Source organism: Tympanuchus pallidicinctus, unplaced genomic scaffold (assembly GCF_026119805.1).
Source record: "Tympanuchus pallidicinctus isolate F22 unplaced genomic scaffold, pur_lepc_1.0 scaffold3, whole genome shotgun sequence".
NCBI lineage: Eukaryota > Metazoa > Chordata > Aves > Galliformes > Phasianidae > Tympanuchus > Tympanuchus pallidicinctus.
In genome coordinates, this window is record NW_026294747.1 from 105,046,946 (window position 1) to 105,071,527 (window position 24,582).

General features: G+C 40.8%; 1 protein-coding gene across 2 annotated transcripts in view; it reads left to right on the forward strand.

Moving 5' to 3' along the window:
- The first annotated feature begins 3,028 nt into the window (after positions 1 to 3,028).
- The window catches only part of DPY19L1 (dpy-19 like C-mannosyltransferase 1), a 47,830-nt gene continuing 26,276 nt past the window's right edge, over positions 3,029 to 24,582 (forward strand). The window contains exons 1-8 of one of the 2 annotated variants that reach the window (XM_052692639.1): positions 3,029 to 3,314; positions 3,925 to 3,993; positions 8,209 to 8,233; positions 9,553 to 9,640; positions 10,261 to 10,398; positions 15,328 to 15,448; positions 16,911 to 17,004; positions 23,253 to 23,310. In XM_052692639.1, coding sequence (XP_052548599.1) covers positions 3,062 to 3,314; positions 3,925 to 3,993; positions 8,209 to 8,233; positions 9,553 to 9,640; positions 10,261 to 10,398; positions 15,328 to 15,448; positions 16,911 to 17,004; positions 23,253 to 23,310 — 846 coding nt within the window. In that variant the 5' untranslated portion in view covers positions 3,029 to 3,061. Of the gene's footprint in view, positions 3,315 to 3,924; positions 3,994 to 8,208; positions 8,234 to 9,552; positions 9,641 to 10,260; positions 10,399 to 15,327; positions 15,449 to 16,910; positions 17,005 to 23,252; positions 23,311 to 24,582 lie in introns of those variants that run through there. The other variant, XM_052692640.1, reaches the window with a different exon arrangement.

Below are 24,582 nucleotides of genomic sequence, written 5' to 3' on the forward strand. Positions count from 1 at the left end.
TGCAGATTTTGCTGTTCGTAGGCAAAAGAAGTGAGGATAAGCTGATTAAGATGATGTCTTTCTCATGGCCAAGTGTATTCTTCAGCACCACCAAGAGTTAAGAGGAATCAGATTTACTTGGAGCTATCAAATTTCTTTCTCCCCCCCCCCCCTCCCCCCCCTTCTTGTTCTAAATAACATGTGCTGGCTTGCTGGGATCACTCATCTTTTTGTGATCTGCAGGATTAGGAATGAGCTCCTTCATATGAAAAATGGTGCTGGAAATAAACAGTCCTCCTAGAAAATGATGCAACTCTTGCAGTGATATAAACCAGCGTTTGTTTCATGTTACTGCTGTCTTTTAAAGATTGAATAAAGTGTCACTTTATGTTTAGAGGTGTACTGCAGCTCATTTGAGGTAATGTGGAAGGTTTTCTTTTGCAATTCATAGTTGCTAGAAACAGACACCTCTACGTTCAAGAAAGTAATGTTCTTTCTTGCGCTCTTATAACGTTGTAGATTGAGTTGTTTAGTTTAGTAGTAAGTGCCTTTGTAATCATGTTCTGTGGGTGGTATCTTTTGCTATAAATTGCCTGAAGAGTTTTAATAGCAGAAAACAGCCTGAAGGTAATCGATTTGCTGCAGGCTGGAGCAGGCCCAGTTAATCTTAATAGTCCTGCCATCCCACAGCAATCATTTGAACCTTAACAATCTCAACCCTTCATGTTACTAAGAGCTCCTTGACTATATTGATTTTGGCAAAATTTAAAAATAGGTTGCAGCAGAACAGATCATATTAGTCTTTTTCTATGCCAGTTAAATGCAGAACTCCTTAACTATCTGAAGACAGTACATTTCAACCACTCAGCCAGCTCCTCTGGTTACTAAGTTCATGACAAAGCTGCGTGTTAAAAATCAGACGCGAGCAGATTGTGGAACTTTTTTAGCCACGTAGAAAGAAGTTGGGAATATGGTATGCAGCTTTCAAATGTTCACATAGTGCTCTTTTTACGCTTTTGTTTATATTTAGTATACAATGAACACAGATAAATGTTTATTGTACTATTAATCTGTTACAGTAATTCGCGTTTGAGTGATAGAATCATAGACTATCTCAAGTTGGAAGGGACCCATGCGGATCACCTTGCCCTCCAGACCCTTCCCCATCTTCATAGCCCTTCTTTGAATACTCTCTAACAGTTTTATGTCAGTCTTATTTTGTGGCACCCCAAGCCACACACAGTGCTGGATGTGAGGCCACAGCGGGACAACTTCCTTCACCTGGCTGGCAATGCTCTGCAAACTTCTTGCTCTGAAAAAGGGCCTATGTGTCTGACAGACTGCCTGTTTTGTCCATTTTGTCTGTTTTTATGAAAGATATTTCTTCCCACAAGCCTTGCCTTGCTCATTTTGTGAGGTGAATGTTAACATTTGCTGTTCGTAATTCCCCCCCCTCTTCCCCCCCCCAAATACCTAGGAGTAAAATAATTATTTTTCCTAAGAAATGTGTCATAAGTATCTGTAGACATATAAACCCTAGGGAAATGAATAGGAAAAGGGACAAAGTACAGCATGAAGATGGATGGAAATAAAAAGACAGTGAAGGAAGAAGTAGTAGGGTAAAAAAATTACAGGATTGGAAAGAGTGAAAGGGATCCAACAGGAGAGGCTGCAGTAACGGAGAGGTGTATTTTTCTCTGTTTAATCAACAGTGTCAAAAAGTGGTAATTAAATTGGGATATCACTGTTGGATGAGTCACTGTCCGACCACTGTTGTGTGCCGAGCAGAAAAGCACCGGTGGGAGGAAAGGCAGATTTGCTGTCTATTCATTACCCTTAAGAAAACAGCAGTTCCGGTTGCCTGTGTGGGAGCTGCACTAATTGCGACTGCGATTTACAGAGGAAAACTGCTTCAGAACGTTGTGAAGAAACCTTGGAGAAGCGGAGGGCAGGGCTGCTACCTAGCTGGGCAAGCAGCCCAGTGCACAAGCTGCAAGTGCAGCAGCATGAGACCTTGCCATCTCCGAGTGAGCGCTGCCTGATAGAAGTGCTGACCTCGTGCTATAAATGCAGAGGCTTTATAATCTTCAGCCTGTCAGCCCCTGTTTATGGCCGTTGCAGGCTTGCAACAGTGTTTTGTTTCTGTATAAAGACGTGATTGCCTGCCTTCAATTAGATCTCAAGTGCAGAGCGGTGCTTGATTCCCTCCGTATTACTTCAGATCAGTGCCTCTCAATGCGTTTTTAACCTTTGAACCCTGAGCCGTGTTCTGGAAGGAGCTAATGCTGTTTGTGGCCTTTCTTTGCTGGAGGGAGCCCTGTGGAGCTGCCCTGCTTGTAGGGAAGGAAACTCGGTTGTTGGCGGGTATCTAGCACGTGGCAGCACAAAACCACTTTCAAAGTACAGGATGGGGGGAAGGAGGAGGTGGTTTGTGTGTCTGGGTTTGTGTGTACACAGCCAAGCCACCCTCCAGCAGTTAAAAAGACAGGTATTTAAGGGTGTGAAGCATTCCAGAGAGATCTCTCATCTTTTCGGAGGTATATGTGAATTTCACTGAGGCGATGGCCACGAAACCACTACGGTTCAGCTGCGGGCAACAAAAAGGCAACAAAAGAACGACACCAAGAGGAGTAGGAAACTGCAGGTCGCGCGGAGCAGGCGGCCCTTTATGGCGAGGCGAGCGGGAAGCTCCGCGCTCCCCCGCCTTTCCGGCACCGATCCGCCCGGGGGCTCCAGCGGCCGCAGGCAGAGCGGCGCGGTGAGGGGCGGAGGGACGGAGCGTCTCGGAGCTGCGGGGCGGCGCGTGCGTGCGCGCGGGGCGGGGAGAGCTGTTACCGCCTGCCGCCGAGCGCCGCCCCCGCCCCCACGTGGCCAGCCGGGCGGAGCGGGAGCGGAGCGGCGCGGCGGAGGAGCGCCCGGCCGCCCCCCTCGGCCCGGAGCGCGGAGCCCGCTGGCTGCGGCCCCGCCCCGCGGCCTCCAGGCCCTGCCCGGGGGTGGGGGAAGCTCCCGACGGAGCGCCGCCCACTCCCCCCCTCGCCTCCCCTCCGGCGCGGCTCCCGGCCCCGTCGGGGACTATGCGGAGATGGTCGTCCCGACCGGAGGCGGGAACAAAGAGTCGCCGCCGCTCAAGCCCGGGCAGTGGTCGCCGGGCTCCGGTCCCGGGAGCGGCCGCGGGGGCCCGACGCGCTCTCCCGGCGGGGCCCGCGCCGCGCGGCGGGCGGGCGGCGGTCGGCGGGGCGGCAGGGCGGGGCCGGCGCCGGCGGGCGGCGGGCAGCGGGACGCGCCGGGCCCAGGGCCCCTCCGGCGGCCGCGCGTCGACGGAGAGCGGCTGCGAGGTGAGGCGGGGCGGCGGGCCCTCCCGGAACTCTACCGCCGCCCCCGGGCGGGGCTGAGCCGTGGCGCTGGGGGCTCCGGCAGCCCGCGCCGCTGCCCTGTGCGTGTTCGCGCGGGCAGATCCACGCGGGGTTAGGCGGGAGCGGGGGCAAGGGGAGGGAAGGAGCGCTTTGCTGCCGCGACGCCTCCGGCCGTCCGTGTGAGTAACTCCGTACGGCGGTCCCGCTGACGGGCTGTGCCGAGCGCCTCCGCGTTGCCTGCTTGCCTCTGGGTTGGAAGGATGGAGGGTGGCTCGCGCTGTGAAAGTCTGACCTGCGAGAGCGAATCGCGGATGCGCCCGACTCCCCTTTTCACCAGTTAATTTGTAAAAGTTATCTCAGGATTTAAAAGCACGGTGGTTCGTGTGTTCTCCCGAATAGTCTCCCTGTGATGGGAAGGCTGTCCGTGATGTTTGCGCAGCGATTTCATACTCACTGTATGAAATTCTTGCGGCGCTTTTGAAGTCTGGTCGAGATTTTTTTTTTTTGCAGCACTTTAACGCTGCGAAGTTTGAACCGATTCGCAGAGGCTGGTTCTCAAGCGGTGCTTAAAATACTTGGTTTCTTTTGACAGCGTTTGTTAATGATGGAATGGGTGCCACTATAAGAGCTGACAGCAAGATCTGGCTCACTTTCATCCTGGGTAAGTAGAAGGAATATGCTGGGGAGAAATGCCCTCTCTTTTTTTCTGCAGCTGTAAGTTGTATCAAAATATATTCAGAGTGTGAGTTGAAAAGAAAAAAAATAACCTGGCTCCTGGCTTACGCTGCAAAAGGGAAGGGAAATACCTTCCTTCATCATTTTTTTCTAAGTTTGTACAGCAGTTGATGTGGTGTCAAGACATTTGCTTGAAAATGGTGGTTCACGAGAGATTTATAGATCTCCCCTATGCGGTCGTTAATTACGAAGAAAAAAAAACTGTTGGTAAGCAATTAGTCAGACCAGCTTGTTTTGCAAGGCTGGAAGAACCTAAAGCTGGCAGGGGATGTAAATTTAAATGTTATCTCTGGGAATATTTGGGAGTAAATGACAAAATGGCTAATGGCCAAAATCTTGAAAAAAGCATCCAAAGTGCTTGCAAAATTATATTAAAAATGCGTTCCTGATGTCAGCAAATGTTATTAATGGCATATTTAACAGATGCAGAGTTATCTGTTCTCTGAAAGACTGTCAAGGAATTCCAATGGTGCTGGCAGTATTGATGACACTGCCAGTGGTCTTTGTTGCCAGAGGGAGTTTCTTCAGTTTGATGAATTACCTTGCAAAGGAGTGGCAGAAAGGCAGCACTTAGCTTACAAACTAATTGATGAATAAACTGCTCCTGAATTGCTTTGCTAACTTCTGTTTATTCAGCATTTCCTAGACTAACGCTTACTTGTATGACACAGAAACATTTAACAGATGGTCAGAAGAGGAAGAATGCTTTCAGTTGTTTGAAATTTGAGACCAGATTAAGTAGAGAGCCGTATAATTTCTGGAGTTTGAACTTGGCTGCAAAACTCAGGTAGCCAGCTGAATGCCTCAGGGAGCTATTTGTAAATAGCTCCTTTTAATGGACCAGTAGTAGTGAGTCTGTTATGAATAGCAGCGTGGTATTTGCAGTAGTAAAGGCTGTAAATATACTAAGTTTTAGTGCTATTTGAATATTTGTTTTGCTTTTTTTTTACTTCAAGGTCCAGGTTTTGTAAAGAGAAGCTTCTGCAATTGGAGCTAGTGTTGTTATAGAGTGTTATTTTTTTCCTCTAAAGACTAAGTCTAACATAGGTGCCATGTTAAAGTTGTCAGATTTTCAAGAACATTGTTCTACAATGCTTTTGCCACACTTTTTAAATGTCTCTTGAATTGAGGCCTAATTCTGATTGCGTGGAATCTCAGAATCCTGAGTAAGGGGCAGAAACAGCCCAAGCTGACACGGTTCTTGTTGTTACCTGTTGTCCTTTATTCCAACCGTAGTCCCTTTGGAAATGTGGACAGTATTAATCAGTTTAACTTGTGTTTCGTATCCTTTTGTATTGCTGTGTCTTAGTGGTTATTGTTCTCTTGGTAAACGAATTGTGTATATCACAGCTTTCAAAGAATGGCTTCTTTCTTCAGTATTCAACTTTCAGAACCTGATTGCATCTCTTATGTCTTCACGTTGGCCATTCTTAGAACAGAAAACACAGGATACAGATAAACACAGGAAGACTGAACTATCAGATTTTACGTAATAACCTCAGTCTGCAAAAATCTGATCATATGCTTTGCTTTTTACGATTCTTACGTAGAGAGAAAATGGCATCAGCAACTTCAGCTACACTGTAGTTTGAGATGTCTTTCCAATGTTAGGACTCTAGTTTCCCTTCACTTCCCAGACATTAATGGGATCAGAGGATGGTAATTTTAAGAGAATTGATCTGTGTGCTCTCCATCAGAAACTAGCTTATTGTACATCTGGATGCCATCTGTTGACAGGTGTAGATTTGGACTGGTAATGCAAGTCTATGAATTTTGTGCATTGACTTTAAATCTAAGTAGTGACTTGAATTGCTGAGTGATTGTAAAAGGTCTTCTTTTTATTCATACAAAAGGGTAATAGTGGGAAGTTTCATAAAGATGTTTGATATTAGAAAATCACTCTGATTGAATGTATTTACACTTATTGGATTGATTTTCAAATGCAGCATTTACAGGAATAACATTTGAATACGGTGTTTTCTCTGTGAAATAAGTGGACATTTGTGTTTTGAAATCTCATTTGCTTTATAAATGGATGTGTAAGCTGAAAACACTGTGTATTTGGCATATTTGGAACTGTGTGAATTCTGAGGTCATGAACAGTACCAGCAGCTGACGTGCATTTATTGCACTCCTACTGCACATACTTACTTAACATGTTACTTAATCTGTTTCAAAATGGATGTTTTTTTTTCAATAGTTGAAGTATGTGTGAGTATATATGTAAACTTATTTCAGCATCTGATTTTATTGGGAATCTTAAAACTGTTGCTGAGAAATGAAATGATGCCTTATTCTTCTGTCTGCAAATGTGATTCTGGGTAATAAACAAAAGGTAGGGACTCTTCTGTCTCTTTCTGCATAGTTGTTGCAAAACATGCTTGTTCATCAAGTGTGGTTTGCTCTGTTGCTCTTGTAGCTAATGTGCTTACCTGAAATTCCATGTATCATCTGCCTTTCTGAAAAAAATAATTAACAACTTCTCCATGAGAACTAATGTAGATATTCTTAGCATAAAAAAGAAGACAGCTGCTGAAAGCTTAAGACATTGAATTGCACTTATTGAGGACTGTACCGAGAAATCCTTCTGTTGTTTTATTTTTTTTCCTAGAAAGTATATGTAAAAAAGATACAAATCTAAAAGAAAGCTTATGCTGTTCATTTTTTAATGGATATCCATGCCTCTATTTGAGAAAACAACTGAAGTGGAGTTGAAGTGCTCTTTAAGAAAGTCTGAAAGTGGTATGGTGTAACCTTAGCTAGCATGTAAAAATATGTAGCTTGAAGTAAATGTTTTCCTTTATGATTGTGGAGGCAGGTATTTAAATATATTTTTTCCTTTTAGATTTTTTTTATCTTAGCATTTTTTTCTGTCTTACCCATTTTCATTTCGCTTATCTCTGTATACAAAGCTTTAGCACTAAAATTGAAGTTTGTGAGCATAGCCTGTTGCATTGTCACATGTAGTGACAAGAATAACAAGCACTGCCACTGACAGCAGGAGCAATTGCAGGCTCTGTGTTAGAGGAGCGTGTGCCTTGGGGTGCCAAGGGTATATTCAGTCCGTATCAGTTTTGGTGCTTGCAGATGACTTTTTTTCCTGTTGTTCCTGCTTCTTGCCAGAAACAAACCATCATACACGTGTAGCACGCAGTCTGAACCGTGTGAACAACTGAGATGTGCCTTCAGTAGCTCTCTGACTGCAGAGTGAGCGTGGAGGTACTTGCTGTAAGGCTCCCCTTTGTGCTGTGCCGTGCCCAGCCCTCCTGCCTGCGGCTGCTGGAGTGTGGGGATCAGCACCCTGGAGAGAGGCGCGGGCTCAGCACCTCTCGGCCCCCTGCTCCATGTAAGCCGTGTAGATAACAGGGCCCTCAGCCACAAAGGTTGCCTTGGGCCGAAGGCCACCTGTCAGCCTGTCCTTTCTATGGTGGAGAGGCACTGTGTGCACCGAGAGCAACCAGGACACTTCAGTCTAGGAGTGCCAGACAGAGGTTCCACTGTCTGTTATTCATTCCTTGCTCGTGCTGGGTTTTCTTCCACTGTGAACTTTGGATGCAGTGGGAATGCTGCTCATGCAAAGTAGAGTGATTTCTGATCTCTTTGGATCTATCTTGTATTGCTCAGAACGTCAGACTCGTATGATGTTCATCCACCACTTTATCACGTGTTTTTCACGTCCAGTGTTCCTCCATATTACCTCCTTATTCTGCAACTAAGTGACAATGCAGATAGTCTCAAAATGGTCAAATGGAACATTATTACAGGCAGTGTTTACCATGTTCAGCAATTAAAGTCTCAATTAGACTTGGTTTGACATCTTAAAAATGTTCAAAATACGTTATGTATAACTTACCTGTGCTTATCACTCGTGTTTCTTCATAGCTGAAATGGCTATTTTAGATTCTGATGGATCACACTGAATGATGCATGATACAGGTGGGAACACTGCGTATTGCTGAATGTCATTGGCATGATTTCAGATTTTCAAAGAGCTGCCCATGAAATTTAATTCAGATGTGCTATTCTGCTGCTGCTCTGGAGGCTGAGTACCTTCTGAGCACCTCTGAAGTAGTACTGTAAATATTTAAAAGAACACAGTTTAAATCTTTGAGTAACTTGACACCTTTTGTTTCCTTTACAGCTGCTTTTGCAGGAGTCCTACATTGGTAAGATTCTATTTATTGTTTGAGGGTAATGTGATACTTCAAAGTGTCATTTTGACTTATATTTAGACAAGCTATTTGGATAATTTATATTTAGATCTTTCCTCTCAAAACCAAGTTGTCACCTCTAAGATGCGTAATTCTGTTTTTATGAAGCTGATTTGAAAGCTTTCTTAAGCTTGTTCAGCTAAGAGTGAAGCCTGCTTTCCAGCTGGTAAATTATTAGACTCATAGAATATCCAGAGTTGGAAGAGATTGACAGGAATCGTAGCTTAGCTATGCACATTCAGCAGCTGCATTTCCTGTAGCAGATTTTTTTTTAACCTGGGTGGGTTCTGAAGGTCCAGGTAAATCCTTTCAACCTCCTCCTTCATTCTGCTTATTTACATTTGCTTTAATTTTTCAGTCTTGTTATATTTTCTTTGACCTTTGTCTAGCCAATGGTTTCTTTGTATGTAGAGAAATGGATTTTGAACTAATTTTTGTCTGTTTAATTACTGCGTTTCGGGTTCCATCCTAAGCCTCACCTTTAATTTTTGTATTCTAGACCTGAAACAGAATGGCTTCTATAGTGATTTTCACCCAGCTGCTTTTGTAGAGATAAAAAGTAACAATTTCTGCCACTGTATTTTTGTTTCTTAGCTCAAGAAGAGCCTATTGATTTTTGGTAGCCTGTTTCTTGATAATTTCTATTCCAAAGGAGGATTGTGTGCAATGCTTTGCCTTTTTTTCTTTAATCCATCCTTTCCAATGAAGAAGCTTCAGTTGGACAAATTTTGCCTCCAGTTATTTGCATTTCTCCTGTTTTTTTTACATTTAATGTTGTAGTTTATCCTTACTTAAATAACATTGATAATTTCTATATATAATAACAGATATCTGAATTAAAAAGTAATAGAAAAAATAGAAAAAATGAACACTGCTTCCATGTGCATCGTAGTAGTGCCACCAGTTTTTAGTCTATGCTTCTTTTTATTAGTCAGATACTTGAATTTTATTTACCAATACGTATTCTTGCTAATTTGAATAGCATTGCACTTTTGTCTTTAAATGTCTACGCTTCTGTTAAAATGCATTTGAATATTGTAACTAATTCCATAATAGCATTTAATGAGTTGTCTGTGGATTCGTGTTTTTTTTTTCCCAGTTAAAATTATCTGAACAGAAGAGAATGTTGATATGACACCTGAGTAAAATAGCAGTTTATAAGCAGGCTTTGGGTCTCAGTAAATGTCTTGCCAGCTCTTATTTGGTATATATGACTTAATACAGGTTCTAAAACTTCATTGAATTTTCATTGTTTTTTGTTTTTATTTAAACAGGTGGCACATAACAACTCTGTTTGAGAGTGATCGTCACTTTTCTCACCTGTCAACACTAGAAAGAGAAATGGCTTTTCGCACAGAAATGGTTAGATTATCTCCTAATAACAGATGAAATGATTGGAAAAATTCATGATCTCGTGATCATGGGTTTTGCCGAATTTCTTAATACCTTCTGGATAAGAAAAACATTTTTCTGTCTTGTAACTAACATACCTTACACTTTCACATTTCTCTCTGCTGATCATTGCGTATTTTTCTCTTCACAGTTTGCTTAAAATAGGAATTAAAAAAATGATTGTGGAAAACCTAAAGTACAAATCCACAAATATCTTGTGGAGTAGCTTTGATTAAAAATGTGGCATAGCAAGAGTATGAAAGTCATTTTTAATTAATGTTTGCATATATGTATTTCTTTTGGCAGCTTTTATTTAGTTTGAGAACTATGAAGTATTATGCTAGTGCATAGTTAACTAAACAAATGAGAGATTATGATGTGTCATGAAACAAAATGGAAAGAAGCCCACGTTGTTTCAGTAACACTAATAGAGAGGATTTGGTAAATTGGGAAGTCTTCTTGGGTCAATTTGTCCTGCTTCTTAGAAATACGAAATTGCTTTTAAAAATGAACCTTGTACATGGTGATCTGTGAAGCAGATCAGAAATAATCATTCTTCTCCCCTTGTAATCATTCTTCTCTCCTTGTAGGGTCTTTATTATTCCTATTTCAAGATCATTATTGAAGCACCATCATTTTGGAATGGACTGTGTACGATTATGAATGACAGACTAACTGAATATCCTTTAGTGATTAACACCTTACAAAGGTTCAATCTCTACCCAGAGGTAAGCAGTGTTTTAACAACAAGATTCTCAAAGATTTGAGAAATCTTTGGTTTCTTTAGGCTTGATTATAAATTTATAAGAAATGTTACCGTGGAAAGTGCAGTTGTAAAGATAGATTGAATAACAAAATGTAGCTGGGATATTGCATTTCAAATTTAATATCTGAAAGTAACTTTGTATGCTGTGGCCAATTGCCATTGTTATTTACTGTTCTCAAATGTCACGTACTTCGTATCAAAGGTGAATAATCTGAGCATTTTAATATATCGTGCCCTACAGTTGCAATCCAGTTTTATCTTCTAGTGTAGTTTTCTTAGCTCTGGAAGTAGGTTGCTGACTTTGTGCACTTCAGGAAATAGGACATGAAGTGAAAGTGGTACGTGACAATGGCTGCAGGGATAAAGATACTCAGAGATTGTTTTTGCTTGCATTTTGTGTTGGACAGTGAGCTAATGATTAATCACAGTTTACTGTGGCCCTTAAATCCAAGAGTGGTGTGAATTTCTTCCGGAACAAAATACATTCCTCTTTAGAAGACTAATTGCAGTTGTTTTGTATGGGTTTGTTACCTGACTAGATAAAGCTTTTAGTCCGGCTTTTTTGGTCACTAAGAAGATGTCAGTAATTACAGAAATGTTTGATCTTCTCTCTTAGGATGTTTTTTGCCTTTGTCTCTCAAACATTTTGCAAAGGGGAAACTCCTTTGATTAATCTTCTTTTATGTAATTCAGGAACAACTTGTTTCTTGGAGAATCAGGGAGTAATAGTGGCTGTAATTGCCTGGTTACTAGCATTTATTCTCCTGCTCTGTGAGAGCAGAGCTGCTTCCAGGAAATAAATGTGTAAGAGTTCCTGGCTAACGTGTATGTATACAAATCTCATTTAGCAATTTCTTTTGCTTTTTATTTCCTTGCTAAGGAAGAAGTAACTGCTATAGACTAATGCTTCTGGTATCCTCTGTTGTGTCTTGTGGTTGGTTGGTTTGTTTTTAACTCCAAAGGGATTGCAATTCAGTTATAGAAATGCAGTGTTACACACAGTGCGTGCTGCATATGAATAATATATTCTCTTTAGCTGAGAAAGATTTATTTACTTCAGCTACAATCTGACATGGAAAAGACAAAGGTAACTGATCAAGCAAACTTACTCTTAACAGAATCCTCAGTATCACCATGAAATATGGTATGTTGGATGCTGAAAGCAAAACGAGAGTAATGAAATACGATGGCTGACATTCTGTTAAACATTTAGGAGATTGCGGTGCAAAATATGTAGGCTTGTCTGTTCATTTAGAGTTTTCTAGGTTCTTACTGCCACGTTGAATTTGGTGATACGTTATGAGTTCATTCATCTTTTCTGTGCCTGTGTGGGCATGAAAAGCAGACAGTGGTCTTCTCAGCTCCTTTTAGTCACTTAATGCATAATATCTAGCTTCTGTGTAAATATTTCACAATATTGTAGAATCACAGAATGGTTTGGATTGGAAGGGACCTTTAAGCTCATCTAGTTCCAGCCCGCATGCTATAGGCAGGGTCACTTCCCTCTTGACCAGGTTGTTCAAAACCTCATCTGGCCTGGCCTTGAATGCTTCCAGGGAGGGGCATCCACAGCCTCACTGGGCAACCTGTTCCAGTGCTTCACCACCCTTTTCTTAAATTTGTTTCTTGAATTTTCTTGTTTTTATGTAATTGCTTCTAAAAAGTAATTGATAGGAGCAACTTGACTTCTAACACTTGTTGTGCAGATTTATCTAGTTTGACTTGTGATGAGTGGTAGGAAAGTGCTTTGTGGACTTATTTGTTGACAGTTAATTTTTTTTCCTCCTGATACCCAGTATCCAGTTAAGCTTTTGGAGAGTGTTTCATTTCCATTTTAATTTTTAGGAGCTTTCTAGCTTTTTTGGTGCTGGCATTAAAACTGAATTTTAATAGTAGTAAAGGCTCTTCCAGTGGCTGTATAGTGAGTGATGGAAAGTGACAGAGAGCTAATGTGTTAATTTCATGCTAATAGCAGTTTGCTGTCTGGTTGTTCACCTTTACAGGACAGGAGGTATTTGTGTGTGGCAGTAGTGATGAAAATCTGAGTTGGAGAAATGAATGTTTCAAAGACCCTGTGTAGTTTGGGGTTAAGTATTAATCAGTGGCAACCAGTAAAAGGGATCAATTTTCCTACATGGTCTTTAACAGCAAAGGACTGGTCCATAGAGGTATCCTGGGTCTAATGGCCAGTCTTTTCTTTCCCAAGTTCTGCATTTATCCAGTACAATACAGTGCAAATTCCAAAAATGCCACTGTGTTCTAATTGACCCAGCAATTTTGGCTACTGGCTTGCTTCCATTTTCGTGCTCACGTTTGAACTGTTTCATGTGAAGCAGCTTTTGGCAAGAATGTTTCTGTTCTTTGTATGAAGTAAGTAAAAGTCTTGGGAGTGGGGAGACTGGGGTTAGGGGAGTATTCATGTGTAATAACATCTGCAGCTGACATAAGCACTTGTGACATAAAAAGATTAAGCTGTAATTTTTTTTGGTGCAGGATTTGTTCAGCAAGAATGCTTTATTCGCTCACTGTAAAGTCAGCTTCGGGGCTGGTGATGCAAGTATGATGGACAGATGTCTCTAAGCTTGTATTTGCATTCTGTTGGCAGTGTACAACCACACTTAAGTGTTAAGAGAAATGATTTGGTGTTGGTTCAAGTCCTGTTATTGCTTATGTGGAGTAGGGGTGAGTGTCTCATTTATATGCACATATGCACAGTCAGCAGTGCCAGGACACAGATGTTCAGGAAACCCTCAGGAATTCAGGGTGGTGTACTTTGCAGGTCATGATGTTAAGGCGAGGAGTATGGGTCTAGACAAAAAGGTGTAGGTATATTGTGAATATACAAGGTTTACATTATGGGAATGTGAAGAGCATGGACAAATTGAGTTATGATATCTGGAGTCCTAGTTTGAGAACATAATCTAACCATAGAACTGCAGAAAAATTGAATGAAGGGGTGTCTGAACATCACTTAGTAGCACCGCTTTGTTTTAAGTGAGATGAAGTAGGTTGCTAAGGACTACCTTCGATTTGGTTTGGAGTGTCCCCACCTCACTGGGCTTCCAGTGTTTGACCATCTTAATAATAAAAATAAAATAAATCTTGTATGTAACTGGAGGGTCCTGTATTTCTGCTTATGCTTATTGGCTCTTGTCCTGTCACTGAGTGCAACTGAAAAGTTTCTCAGAATTCTTTAGAATCATAGAATGGCTTTGCTTGGAAGAGACCTCAAAAGATCATCTAGTTCAGAGCCTCAGCCTTGGACAAGGTTGCTAAGCCCTAAAACAGGCAGTAGATCAGGTTGTGTAGAGGCCCTTCCAACTTGACTTTGAACACCTCTAGGGATGGGATGTCTGCAGCCTCTTGGACACTCTGTACCACCACCATTTTCCCCAATATTGAATCTAAACCCGCTCTCCTTTAGTTTAAAACCATTCCTCTTGTCCTATTGCTATCTACCCCTGTAAAAAAAGTTTATATCCATTGTGTTTATTATCTCTCTTTAAATACTGGAAAGCCATAATGAAATCTCCCAGGAGCCTTCTTCAGATTGAATAAGTCCAGTTCCCTCAGCTGGGGCTGCTGTTGCAGCCTGGAAGTTGAACAGGGTACTGGGCTTCATCAAAAGAAGAGTCGCCGTCAGGGTGAGGGAAGTGATTTCTCCACCTCTGCTCTGCCACTGTGAGACCTGGGGCCACCAGTACAGGAAGGATGCTGTTGGATTGAGTCCACAGGACAACCCCAAAGATGGTCAAAGGGCTGGAGCACCTCTCCTATGAAGAAAGATCGAAGAAGCTGGTCCTGTTTTGCTTGGAAAAGAGAAAGCTTCTGGGATACCTCATTGTAGCATTCTGTTGCTTGAAGAGAACGTACAAGCAGGAAGGGAATTGACATTTTATGTGAAGCAGCCTGACATGGAAGTGTGTATGAAGCAAAGATGTGGAATTGAATTCTGCCATGTGGAAAAAATGGACCCGTTCATTGTTGCTTGCTGAACATTAATGGAGACCAAACTGTGTGTGAATACAGTGAGCCTGCCTACAGTGGGGCTCTTGTTCATTGCTGGTGAAAATGCATAGCTAATGGTGGTGACTATGCTGAAAAACAGTGTTTTGTAGCTGAGAATTTGCTCTATCAATTAGTGTTGTTGTGCTTTTTCTGTTTTAGTTTCCATGGGAACAAATAGAAGGCATTACTTTCAACATGATCCATGTTTACTTTATTACCTAATGATAGAAGACTATAGCATTTTATGAAATGTAGCTATTTCAGTGAGAACTGAAAGCAGAGTAAGAATGAGTGCCTCCTGCACTTCTACCTGCTGTTGGCTGAGCCCTGGGCAGTGGCAGGGCACTAGCAGCTGTCTGGATCTGGCTGTGATCTGACATGGGGCTGCTAGTTGGCTGTGCTCACAGAGGCCACCCTTGCAGCCCCCCACTACCAAAACCTTGTTCCATAAGCCTGATGCACACTTTATCAGGGCTCAAGTTAATATTTCCTGTATTGTATTCTCTTCTTGTCCTTCTTAAAGATGTGACATAACAGTTTTATTAGTTGGGCAGGGAAAGAGTAGGTGGAATCATGCTTCCTGTGCATGCTTTTTTTTTTTTGGGGACCAAAACGGGACTGGGACCAATAATGCTGCAGTGGTTAAATATCTTTTCAGTCTAGGGACCTTTGGGTTGTAACTTTCAGAGCAGCTTGACTGGAACGGTCACGTTATTTATTTATGAGCTCAATAAATCTGTTCTATCTGACAGAACATCTTGGTAATTTTATCCAATGACTTTGCTGTGAGATGAATCACAGATTTTCTGTGTGTAAAATACTGGTGTTTTCTATGTCAGGCGTTGAGTTTTTGGAAACCTGTAATCCTTTTTTTCCCACCTAGGTGGTCCTTGCCAGCTGGTACCGCATATATACTGCTGTTATGAATTTCCTTGGTGTACCAACAAAGACGTGTTGGACGATAAACAGAGGAAAAGATCTTAGTCCTGTTGAAAGTTGTGAGGGTGAGTTGCATTTTGTTTGACTTCCTTCCTGCAAGCGTTTTGTTGTGGCTTCTAAGAACACCAGCAAGTAGAATGTGGACTTTATTTCTTAGATATTGCCCCTATCTAGGCTGAACTTGTATAGTGCCCTTCAAATGTGCACAGCTGTAGTTTGAGCCTATACTATATTGTGCTGTTATAAGATCTGCTGTGTACAATTGAAGGCTCCGTAGATGCGTGAAATTTTTGTAGCTGTTGTAGAATCTGCAATTTGTTCTAAGACAAAAATTTACCCTCTGTTTTCTTTCATAACCAGAATGTGAGAGGGAGGGGAAAAGGATAACTACAAGGCTCCCCTTTGGCTAGTATTTTGTGTTGTGACCTAATATTCAGACCTCATATCTTGGATTTGACACCAAACCTCGGATGCTGCCACTTTCTAGCTTGTTTAAAAATTCTTTTTTGAACGTGTAAGGTGTTGTCTTTTGAACTGAGCATTATGCAATGGAAGTACTTTGCTGAGAAATGCAGTGGAGACATCCTACAGTCAGTTCGTAAAGTTGTTTGGTTTTATCATTTCAAACGCCTTTGTGTGGTCACATACCAATATTTTTCTTCTTTGCACCAAACTACACAAGCTCTCTTCAGAATGGTTCACTTACACATTTATTTGTTGTTTACTGCTTGTGACAAAATTAAATTACTGTTCCTGGTGTTTTTAAGAGACAGCAACAGTAAAAACGCAAAAAGCCACCAACAACCAAATCCTACAGCTATTGAAGCTACCAAGTTTGCTGGGCATATCATCATCTTTTTTTCTTTCTTTTTGTCTTTCTTTTTGGAGAACCATCTCGCTGTAATTTCGACAGTGTTGAATAAACATTTCTGTGTACCAGACTGAAGTTTTGCTAGTTTCTCTATAGTGAACAAGGCTTTTTTAAGCTGTTGTGAAGAAATCATTAGAGGCTGGAGGTTTAAAGAAAGAATAAGAGGAAAAAGGATAGGCATGTGAACACGGAAGTGTTTGTGAATGGGTAAATTGAAAGACGTGCATTATTAGAACTTCTCTTGGCAACTAATGGAAGAAGAAAAAGCTAAGAGCATTATGTGTGATACATTTAAAGATATGCTTATGCTGAAGTGAGAGCATAGGGAATACAAACTAGATCTAAAAGCCTTTATGAAGTCAAAGCATCTTAGAGAATGTTGCTATGGCTATGCTTATCCTTTCTATACATTTCAGGGTTTTTTGGAGGTAGTGCTTCCCTCCTGCCCAAATACTATGCCTTTTTCTCCCCTTCTAAATTTACTTATTTTTAGGAGTGCAGTCTTTTCATTTTATCTTTCCAGTAATCTTTGTGACTTTTTTTTTTTTTACCCTTTCTTTAAATATGTTAAGTTAGCAGGGTTCTTTATTATAATGGTTGTGTTTTGTTCTCTAAACTATATGACCATTCATGTATATTTGCTGTTTGTTTATTAGGGTGGGGAGACCCTGCTTCCTTTTATGTTGCTGTGATTTTTCTTTTGAATGGACTGATGATGTCACTGTTCTTCATATATGGCACATACCTCAGGTAAGGCAGTTGAGACCGAGTTATTTCATTGATATTACCAGTTTGCTTTTACAGTAAAACAAACAAAGTAGATAGTAAAATATTTTGAGGATTTGTAGTTTGTTTGTACAGTGCATTGCAATAAAAATACTACCACATTGTCACTAAAAGTTACTAGGACAAACAGTATTGTTTATTAAAATATATGCTGATGATACTACAAAAACTTACAGGAGATTTCAGTGAAGTGGCATAATGTTGATAGCACTGGGTTGTGGATCAAACTAAATACTATGGAGTTTTTAAGCCAGTTTTTGTATCTCTGCTCTTAAGGTTATCAGTATAACCCATGCTTAAAAAAATACATTGAATGACACTGCGCTTTTAACCAAGACTGGAGTCTTTACAATGCTTTTCTTCCAATAGTACTGAATTTCTTTCAATTTTAGTATAATGGAAAGGATAAAATGTTTTGGAAGATAATCTGTTACTTTGCAGACATACTTCCCTTTTTCAGTGGATTTCTGTTTTCAGTATCTGTCCTTTAATTTCAGGAACTGTAAGATTCTTTTGTATGTAAAATTGGCTCCATGTTCAGCAGAAAAATAGAAGCAGGAATATTTGTACCTCTATTTTCATTTGCCAATTTTGGAGAAATGCAAAAAGCTGCTACGTTTTCCTCTAGTAGATGTGATTTTTTCTCCTCTTCTTTGCCTTCACTACCTTGAATTCTCTTGCTCTCACTGAAGCATGTGGTGAAAGTTCAGATAAAGAAAAGTGGGAGCCGAATTGACAGTGGAAAGAGGAAGTTGCCTAGTGTAACTGTCAGGCATTTTGTGGTAAAAAATGTATATTTGTGTTCCCTAATGTGGAAAATGAACCTCTCACTTTTTGAGGAAGTGGGTAAACTTTGAATCTTAATATCATTAACTTGCCATGTTTCTTTAAAGGAGGATGTATGTAAAGCAGTGTTACATATATTAGTGTATAGAAAACTCAGTACTATCTTAATGTTGCAATGCATTACTCAAATAACTCTTGAGTATCCTAAGCAGGTCAATTGTAAATGATCTGCAATTTAGGTAGTCAAGATGACTAGAATATAAATTAGAGTACTTTCAGCTGGGATTATGAAAAGTAACAAGTGACTCTGCAGTTTCCTGCAGGTAGGATTTTGTCCTTATTTATTCTCAAGACATTAATATTTGGATACCAGATCTAGATGGCTGCCTAGATATTGCATAGGTTCAAAGGCTCCTGTAAGCCAAGGAAAGCCATCTTTAGGCTTTTCTCAAGGGTATAAAAAATAAAGGAACTGAATCTGGAGCAATGCCTTTCTACTGTGGTGAAATAGGTAATCTTATTGATTGGTGTAGCTCTGTCCCCTTAAGGTGATCTTTAGTTGGTTGGTTTTTTTTTTTTTTTTTTTGTGACTACTTGAAGGCTTCTTGAGACTTCTTCTCATAGTGCCTGGCTTATTTGATGTTGGGGAGCCATCCTCTAGTATTGTCTAACTGGCCCTATATGATGGAGTGACAATGCTTGATGGACAAAGCAAGGGCAACTGATGTCATCTACCTGGACCTGTGGAAGGCCTTTGACATGGTCCTGTGCAACATCTTTATCTCTAGATTGGAGAGATGTGAGTTGGAAGGGTGGATTGTTCAGTGGATAAGGAATTGTTTGGAAAGTCACAGCCGGGAGGGTTGTTGTCAATGGCTCTATGTCCAGGTGGAGGCTGGAGATGTGTGGTGTCCCTCCAGGAGCCTGTCTTGGGGCTGGTACTCATTTTTATCAGTGATATAAATGATGGGATTGAGTGCACCCTCGGCAAGTTTGCAGAGGACACCAGGCTTAGTGGTGCAATTAACATGTCAAAAGGAAGGGATGTTCAGGTTTGGGCATCTCGGTGCAGAAGGGACATCAAAGTGCTGGAGCAACAAGGCTTGTGAAGGGCTTGGAGAATATTCCCTGTGAGGGGTGACTGAAGGAACTGTTTAGTCTGGGAAAGAGAGGAGGCTGAGGTCTTGTCGCTCTCCTCAAATATCTGAAAGGTGCTTACAGTGAGAGTGAGGCTGGTCTCTTCGCACTGGTGACAGGATGAGGGGAAATGGCCTCAAGTTGTGCCAGAGGAGGTTTAGGTTGGAAATCGGGAAAAACTTCTTTACAAAAGGGTTGTTAAGCCCTGGGACAGGCTCTCTGGGGTTGAGTCACCATCCTGAATGTGTTTAAAAACCATTTGTGGTGCTCAGGGATATGATTAAGCAGTGGGTTGTTAGGGTAGGATGGTTAGGTTATGGTTGGACTTGATGATCTTGAGGGTCTTTTCCAACCTGAGCGATTTTGTGATGCCATCCAGAGGGTCCTGAACAAACAGGAAAGCTGGGCCCATTTGAACCTAGCGAGGTTCAACAAGGTCAAGTGCAAGGTGTTGCATTTGAGTCAGGGCAATTCTAGGTATACATACAGACTGGGAGAGGAGCTCCATGAGACAAGTCCTCTTCAAAAGGTCTTAAGGGTCCCAGTGAAGGAAAGATTTAACATGAGCCAGCAGTATGTGCTTGCAGCTTAGAAGGCCAATCATGTTCTGTGCTGCATCAGAACAGGAGTAGGCAGCAGGGTGAAGGAGGCAATTGTCCCCCTCTACTCCACCCTTGTGATGCCCCACCTGGAATACCGTGTTTAGATCTGGGGCCCCCAGCACAGGAGGAATGTGGAGGTTTTAGAACAGGTCCAGAGGAGAACCATGAAAATAATCAAAGGGCTTGAGAGCCTCTCCTGTGAAGACAAAAGCTGAGGGAGCTGGGCTTGTTCAGCTTGAAGAAGAGAAGGTTGGAAGGGGTTCTGCACAACCTCATCTACTGTCTGTTACAGGAGTTGACAACACTGCCCACTGCAGGGGGGATTTGAACTAGATGGTCTTTGAGGTCCCTTCCAACCCAAGCCATTCTATAATTTAAGTTTGTGAGCAACAGACATCTCAAGCTTACATATTTTTTGTAGCTATTTTTTTCCCATGTGTTCATGAGATGAATCATCTTTTTATTCCAGCCTTGATTTGCCTTTAATCTCTTTGTAGCTGGTTAGGAAAGATGATAGGTTAGTGGAAGACCACTTTCTTATCATTTATTTCTAGTCTAGCTTGTGTTCTCACATCTATGCATGCTGTAGACTGTTGTTCAAAGATTTCAGCTAGCAGAAATGTAGTTGGCTTTGTAGGAGTAGGTTTTTTTGTTTTTGATGTTTAACTCCCTTAGCCAGTTTTTCTCCCCAGCTTGGAATATGACCAGACATTGTATGTCCCTGTCCTAGCACTCACTGTCTATGGCCAATGTTAAGAAGGGGAGCCTTTTAGAAGTAGCTGATGAGCTGGGTTTGCTGTAGCATGAAACTGCAACCACTGCTTAGTCAAAGACACTTCAGAATCTTTTTGTATGGTTTGTCAGTTTCAGGTTTAGGAGCATTCTCTCCTACTACAGTTGAAGGAATTTGTTGAAAACTTGTTCTAAGATTGTTGGTTTTTTGTTTTTTTTTTTTTTAAATGGACAAATGAATGGTATTTATATGATAAGCACTTTATTTAATTGTAAGATTCACCCCCGTTCCTTCTGCTCTTGCAGTTGAAGGGCAGAAAGTGTAAAACAATTGTGAAATACTGCATCTCAAGGAGCTACCCATAAATTTCCTGTATCTCCTTCTGAAAGTACTTTTTTGTTATTCTGTTTCTTGCATGTTCATAAAGAAGGAATTAGTGCAATTCCCTAAAAGCTTTCCTTAGGCTTCAGCTTATGGTACGTAGGAATCAAAGTTCTTTCAGTATTTCACACCTGATTCTACTAGACAAAGAACTAACTGTTGAGGTCATCTGGAGTCCTTTAAAAACAGAATAATTTAGATTTATTAAATAATTAGTAAGTTTTTATACATGGGTGGATGTAGCTTCTAGTGGAAGGGCCAACAATTAGCTAATTCAGGCATACTTAGGTTTATGGAATATGCACGTTATACTTGCATTAATTCACTTTTTCTCAGAATATGTTGATTCAACAAATGGTGTATTTAATGGCTGCTTTGTTTGGCATGAAAGTAACATAAGTTAAATGAATCATAGAATCATAAGGTTGGAAAGGACCTGCAAGATCATCTAGTCCAACCGTCCTCCCATCACCATTGCCACCACAAGCACTAAAACAGATCTCACAGCTCCTATTCCAGGCACCTCTTGAACACTGCCAGGGATGGTGACTCCACCACCTCCCATTCCAGTGCCTGACCACTCTCTGAGAGAAAAAGTTTTTCCTCATGTCCAACCTAAACCTCCTCTGGTGTAACTTGCGGCCATTTCCCTGGGTCCTGTTCATTGCCTAGGAGAAGAGGCCAAACCCCTCCTCATCACAACCTCCCTTTCAGGCAGTTGTAGAATGCAATGAGGTCTCCCCTGAGCTTCCTCTTCTCCACACTGAACAATCTCAGCTCCTTCAGCTGCTCCTCATAAACTGAAACTGAACACAATACTCGAGGTGCAGCCTCACCAGTGCTGAGTACAGGGGCTGATCACCTCCCTGCTCCTGCTGGCCACACCATTTCTAACACAGGCCAGGATGCTGTTGGCCCTCTTGGCCACCTGGTCACACTGCTGGCTTGTGTTCAGCCGAGCATCAACCAACCCCAGGTCCCTTTCCTCTTCACAGTCACCCAGCCACTCATCCCCAAGCCTGTAGTGCTGCATGTGCTCAAAGTGCAGGACCTGGCACTTGGCCTTATTGAACCTCGTCCCATAATGTTCTATGTTAAAATCAAAAACAGATAATAGTAAAATTCAAAACATTCGTATATATTGGAAAGAAAGAGATTTGTTACTTACATGTATCAATGATACTATGTATTTCCTACATGGCCCAAGACAACTCCTTCACTCAGCGGCAGTGATTCCTCTTCACTCAGACAGGCTGAAAGGTTGGACACCCAAGCTTTGATGTTTCATCAAACTGTCAAAGCTTTGCAGAAAACCTGAAGGCTTTTTTCTTTTTCTTTTTTTTTTTTTTTTTTTAGCAAACTTTCGTTTCTAAAACTAAAATTTATTTATTTAAATATTAAGCGTATTTGTTTAATCATTTTGGACTTAAATATTGATGCTTTTAGTATTTGCAGAGTGAAAGGTTATGTTTCATGTGTAAGAAAGCACGTTTCCTGGAGATTGTTTTAGCACTCATCTGGTATCTTTAATCCCAGGACTCAGTGATTCTGTTTGGTCTGCATGTTAGTGATGGGTGAAGGATCTGAGAGGATATAAAGATTTTGTTGGTTTTTTTTTCCCTTAATCTTGAGCAGCTGGTTGATACTTTTGTTAAGCAGCAAAAATAGTACTTTCCAATTCAGAGTAGAAATGCAAGTTCTTTTCTCACAAAGAGGTTGCTTGGTTAGTGCCACAGAACATGGGTAATAAGGTTTTATCTGTTTGAAAAGATTTGTTATCCATGCTATTTTCAGGTGAGAAAAACAAAGTACTATCTTGGGTTTTAGTGTTGGCTCCATGGTGCTTGTTATTCAGCACATAGATCTGATTTATTTAGAAACCTATAAAAATTCCTTAAGGGCTTAAAAAGCTTTTACACATCAGTGTCACAGTACTGCACATAAGAATTAGGCTTTGTCTTATACTGACTCTTCTATATGAATTCATTTTTATATATGTTTGCTACCATGCTTGGTTTGATTGTCCTAATAAGATCTTAGGTTCAGACTGATATTTGCAAAGTCCTGTGAGTGACTGCGTGTGCAGGTTCTAGAATTTCCTGATCAGTGTCCTAGGGAAGAAATATTTCATTTATACTGCTTGGGATTTAAAAATGAATAAAAAATGCTCTGCACTTCTCAGGAGCAAGTTCTATGTACAGCAGATTAAACACCAGAAGTTGAAGGCTGTAATTCGTAGGGCTCATTTTTACATCAGCTCATCATTGCTGGTGTAATGATCACAACCAAAGCTTGTGACAGGCAGAAGAGCAACTTCACAAGTAATTTACATTAAAATTGGTGCTCTGCAGAAGAGAGTTGATGTATGAAGAGGTGTCTGCTCTGGAGTAAACACTAGCTGTCTAGCTAGTCTTTTAATATCTTCTGTGCAATGTGGATTATTTTTCTGCGATGCCCAAAAGCGTTTTTGCTTTCCCCAGCAAACTTATAGATAAGCAAATGCACCACATTTTTGAAGAAGCATCAGCTGTTAGGAAGTTCTCTTGTATTTATATTTCATGTTCTTTTCACAGCGGGAGCCGTCTAGGAGGCCTCATTACCGTGATGTGTTACTTTTTCAACCATGGAGAGGTAGGATTACCACCTTATTTTTCTTCCCTCTTATTGAAGAGTAAGATCGATCTCATTTCCTTAAAGACAATTATGCTGCTGATTTAAATGAGGATGAATGTAAAAGGCTAATAGGAGTAAGACGTTACTGAATGCAAAATAGGTTACAATTCGTATGATGTATAGCACTGTAATGTATCACTTCAGATTTAAATAATAAATAAAAATCAGAAGGGAAGTGTAAAGTAATTCTGAGATTCACGTCTTAGTAGCACAACAAGTTCAAGTTTCAGAACATCAAAATCTTTCTTCCCTGTTCCAGACATAATTGGACTTAGATGCATCATGTGCATAAGGCTTAGAAACAGTGGAAGTTTTCTTTAGATTGCTATGTATTTTATCTGAAATTCATGAATTCACATAGTGCAAATAAACCCCTGTTCTACTGCCATTCTTTTTGGATGATAATTTGGAATTAGTATTTTATCCTTTTGCTAGAAAGCTCTGACAAGAGTATACATTGTTTTGGCACACTGTGGCATAGTGAGCTCTGCTGTCCTACTTGGCACAATCTAAGAGACTTCATGTTCTCTCTTCAGATGACAGGGAACACACATAAATCTTTCACAATTATGTGCACTGATTTTGATGGTAATTGGCAGACAACTTTTCATTTATTTTACATTTTTAAGCACCTGTTTTACGCTATTAATTTAACATATTAGTGGAATATCAGAACAATAAGCAGATAATCAAGTGGTACTGATTCTGGTAATATCTTTGATAAAACAATATTTTTAAAAATGTCTTTAAGGTTCTGGGAAACAAAGTAGAAGGGAGATGATTGTATAAACATGCTGTAATGTTTCATAAATTCATTATTGTCATGTTAAGTTTTTGCCCTTCAGTAATAAAGAATCTTTCTCATTTCTAGTATGAATCTATTGATAGCCATTTTCTATCCATTGGTATGTCAAAAATGTCCTCTCCTTGAAATATTTTCTCCTTCCATAATGCTTATGTCCAAAGCTGTGTACTCAAAACATTTTTATACCCTGGTTAGCCTTCATGTAAGGTTTCTGAATGGACCAACCCTTTCATTTTCCATAAGATAGGAAGTTACCAGGCTTCTTCTGCATCTCTTCTTGCAATTTGTGAACACAACTCTCTTTTCAGCAGTCCTCTCAGGAGTATATATTAACATCCATCAAAATATTTTTCTTTTTTGCAGAGAGGAAAGGGGATTAAGCCTATGCTAATTCTTTTTTGCCTTTTGTTACTTACAGAGTCAGC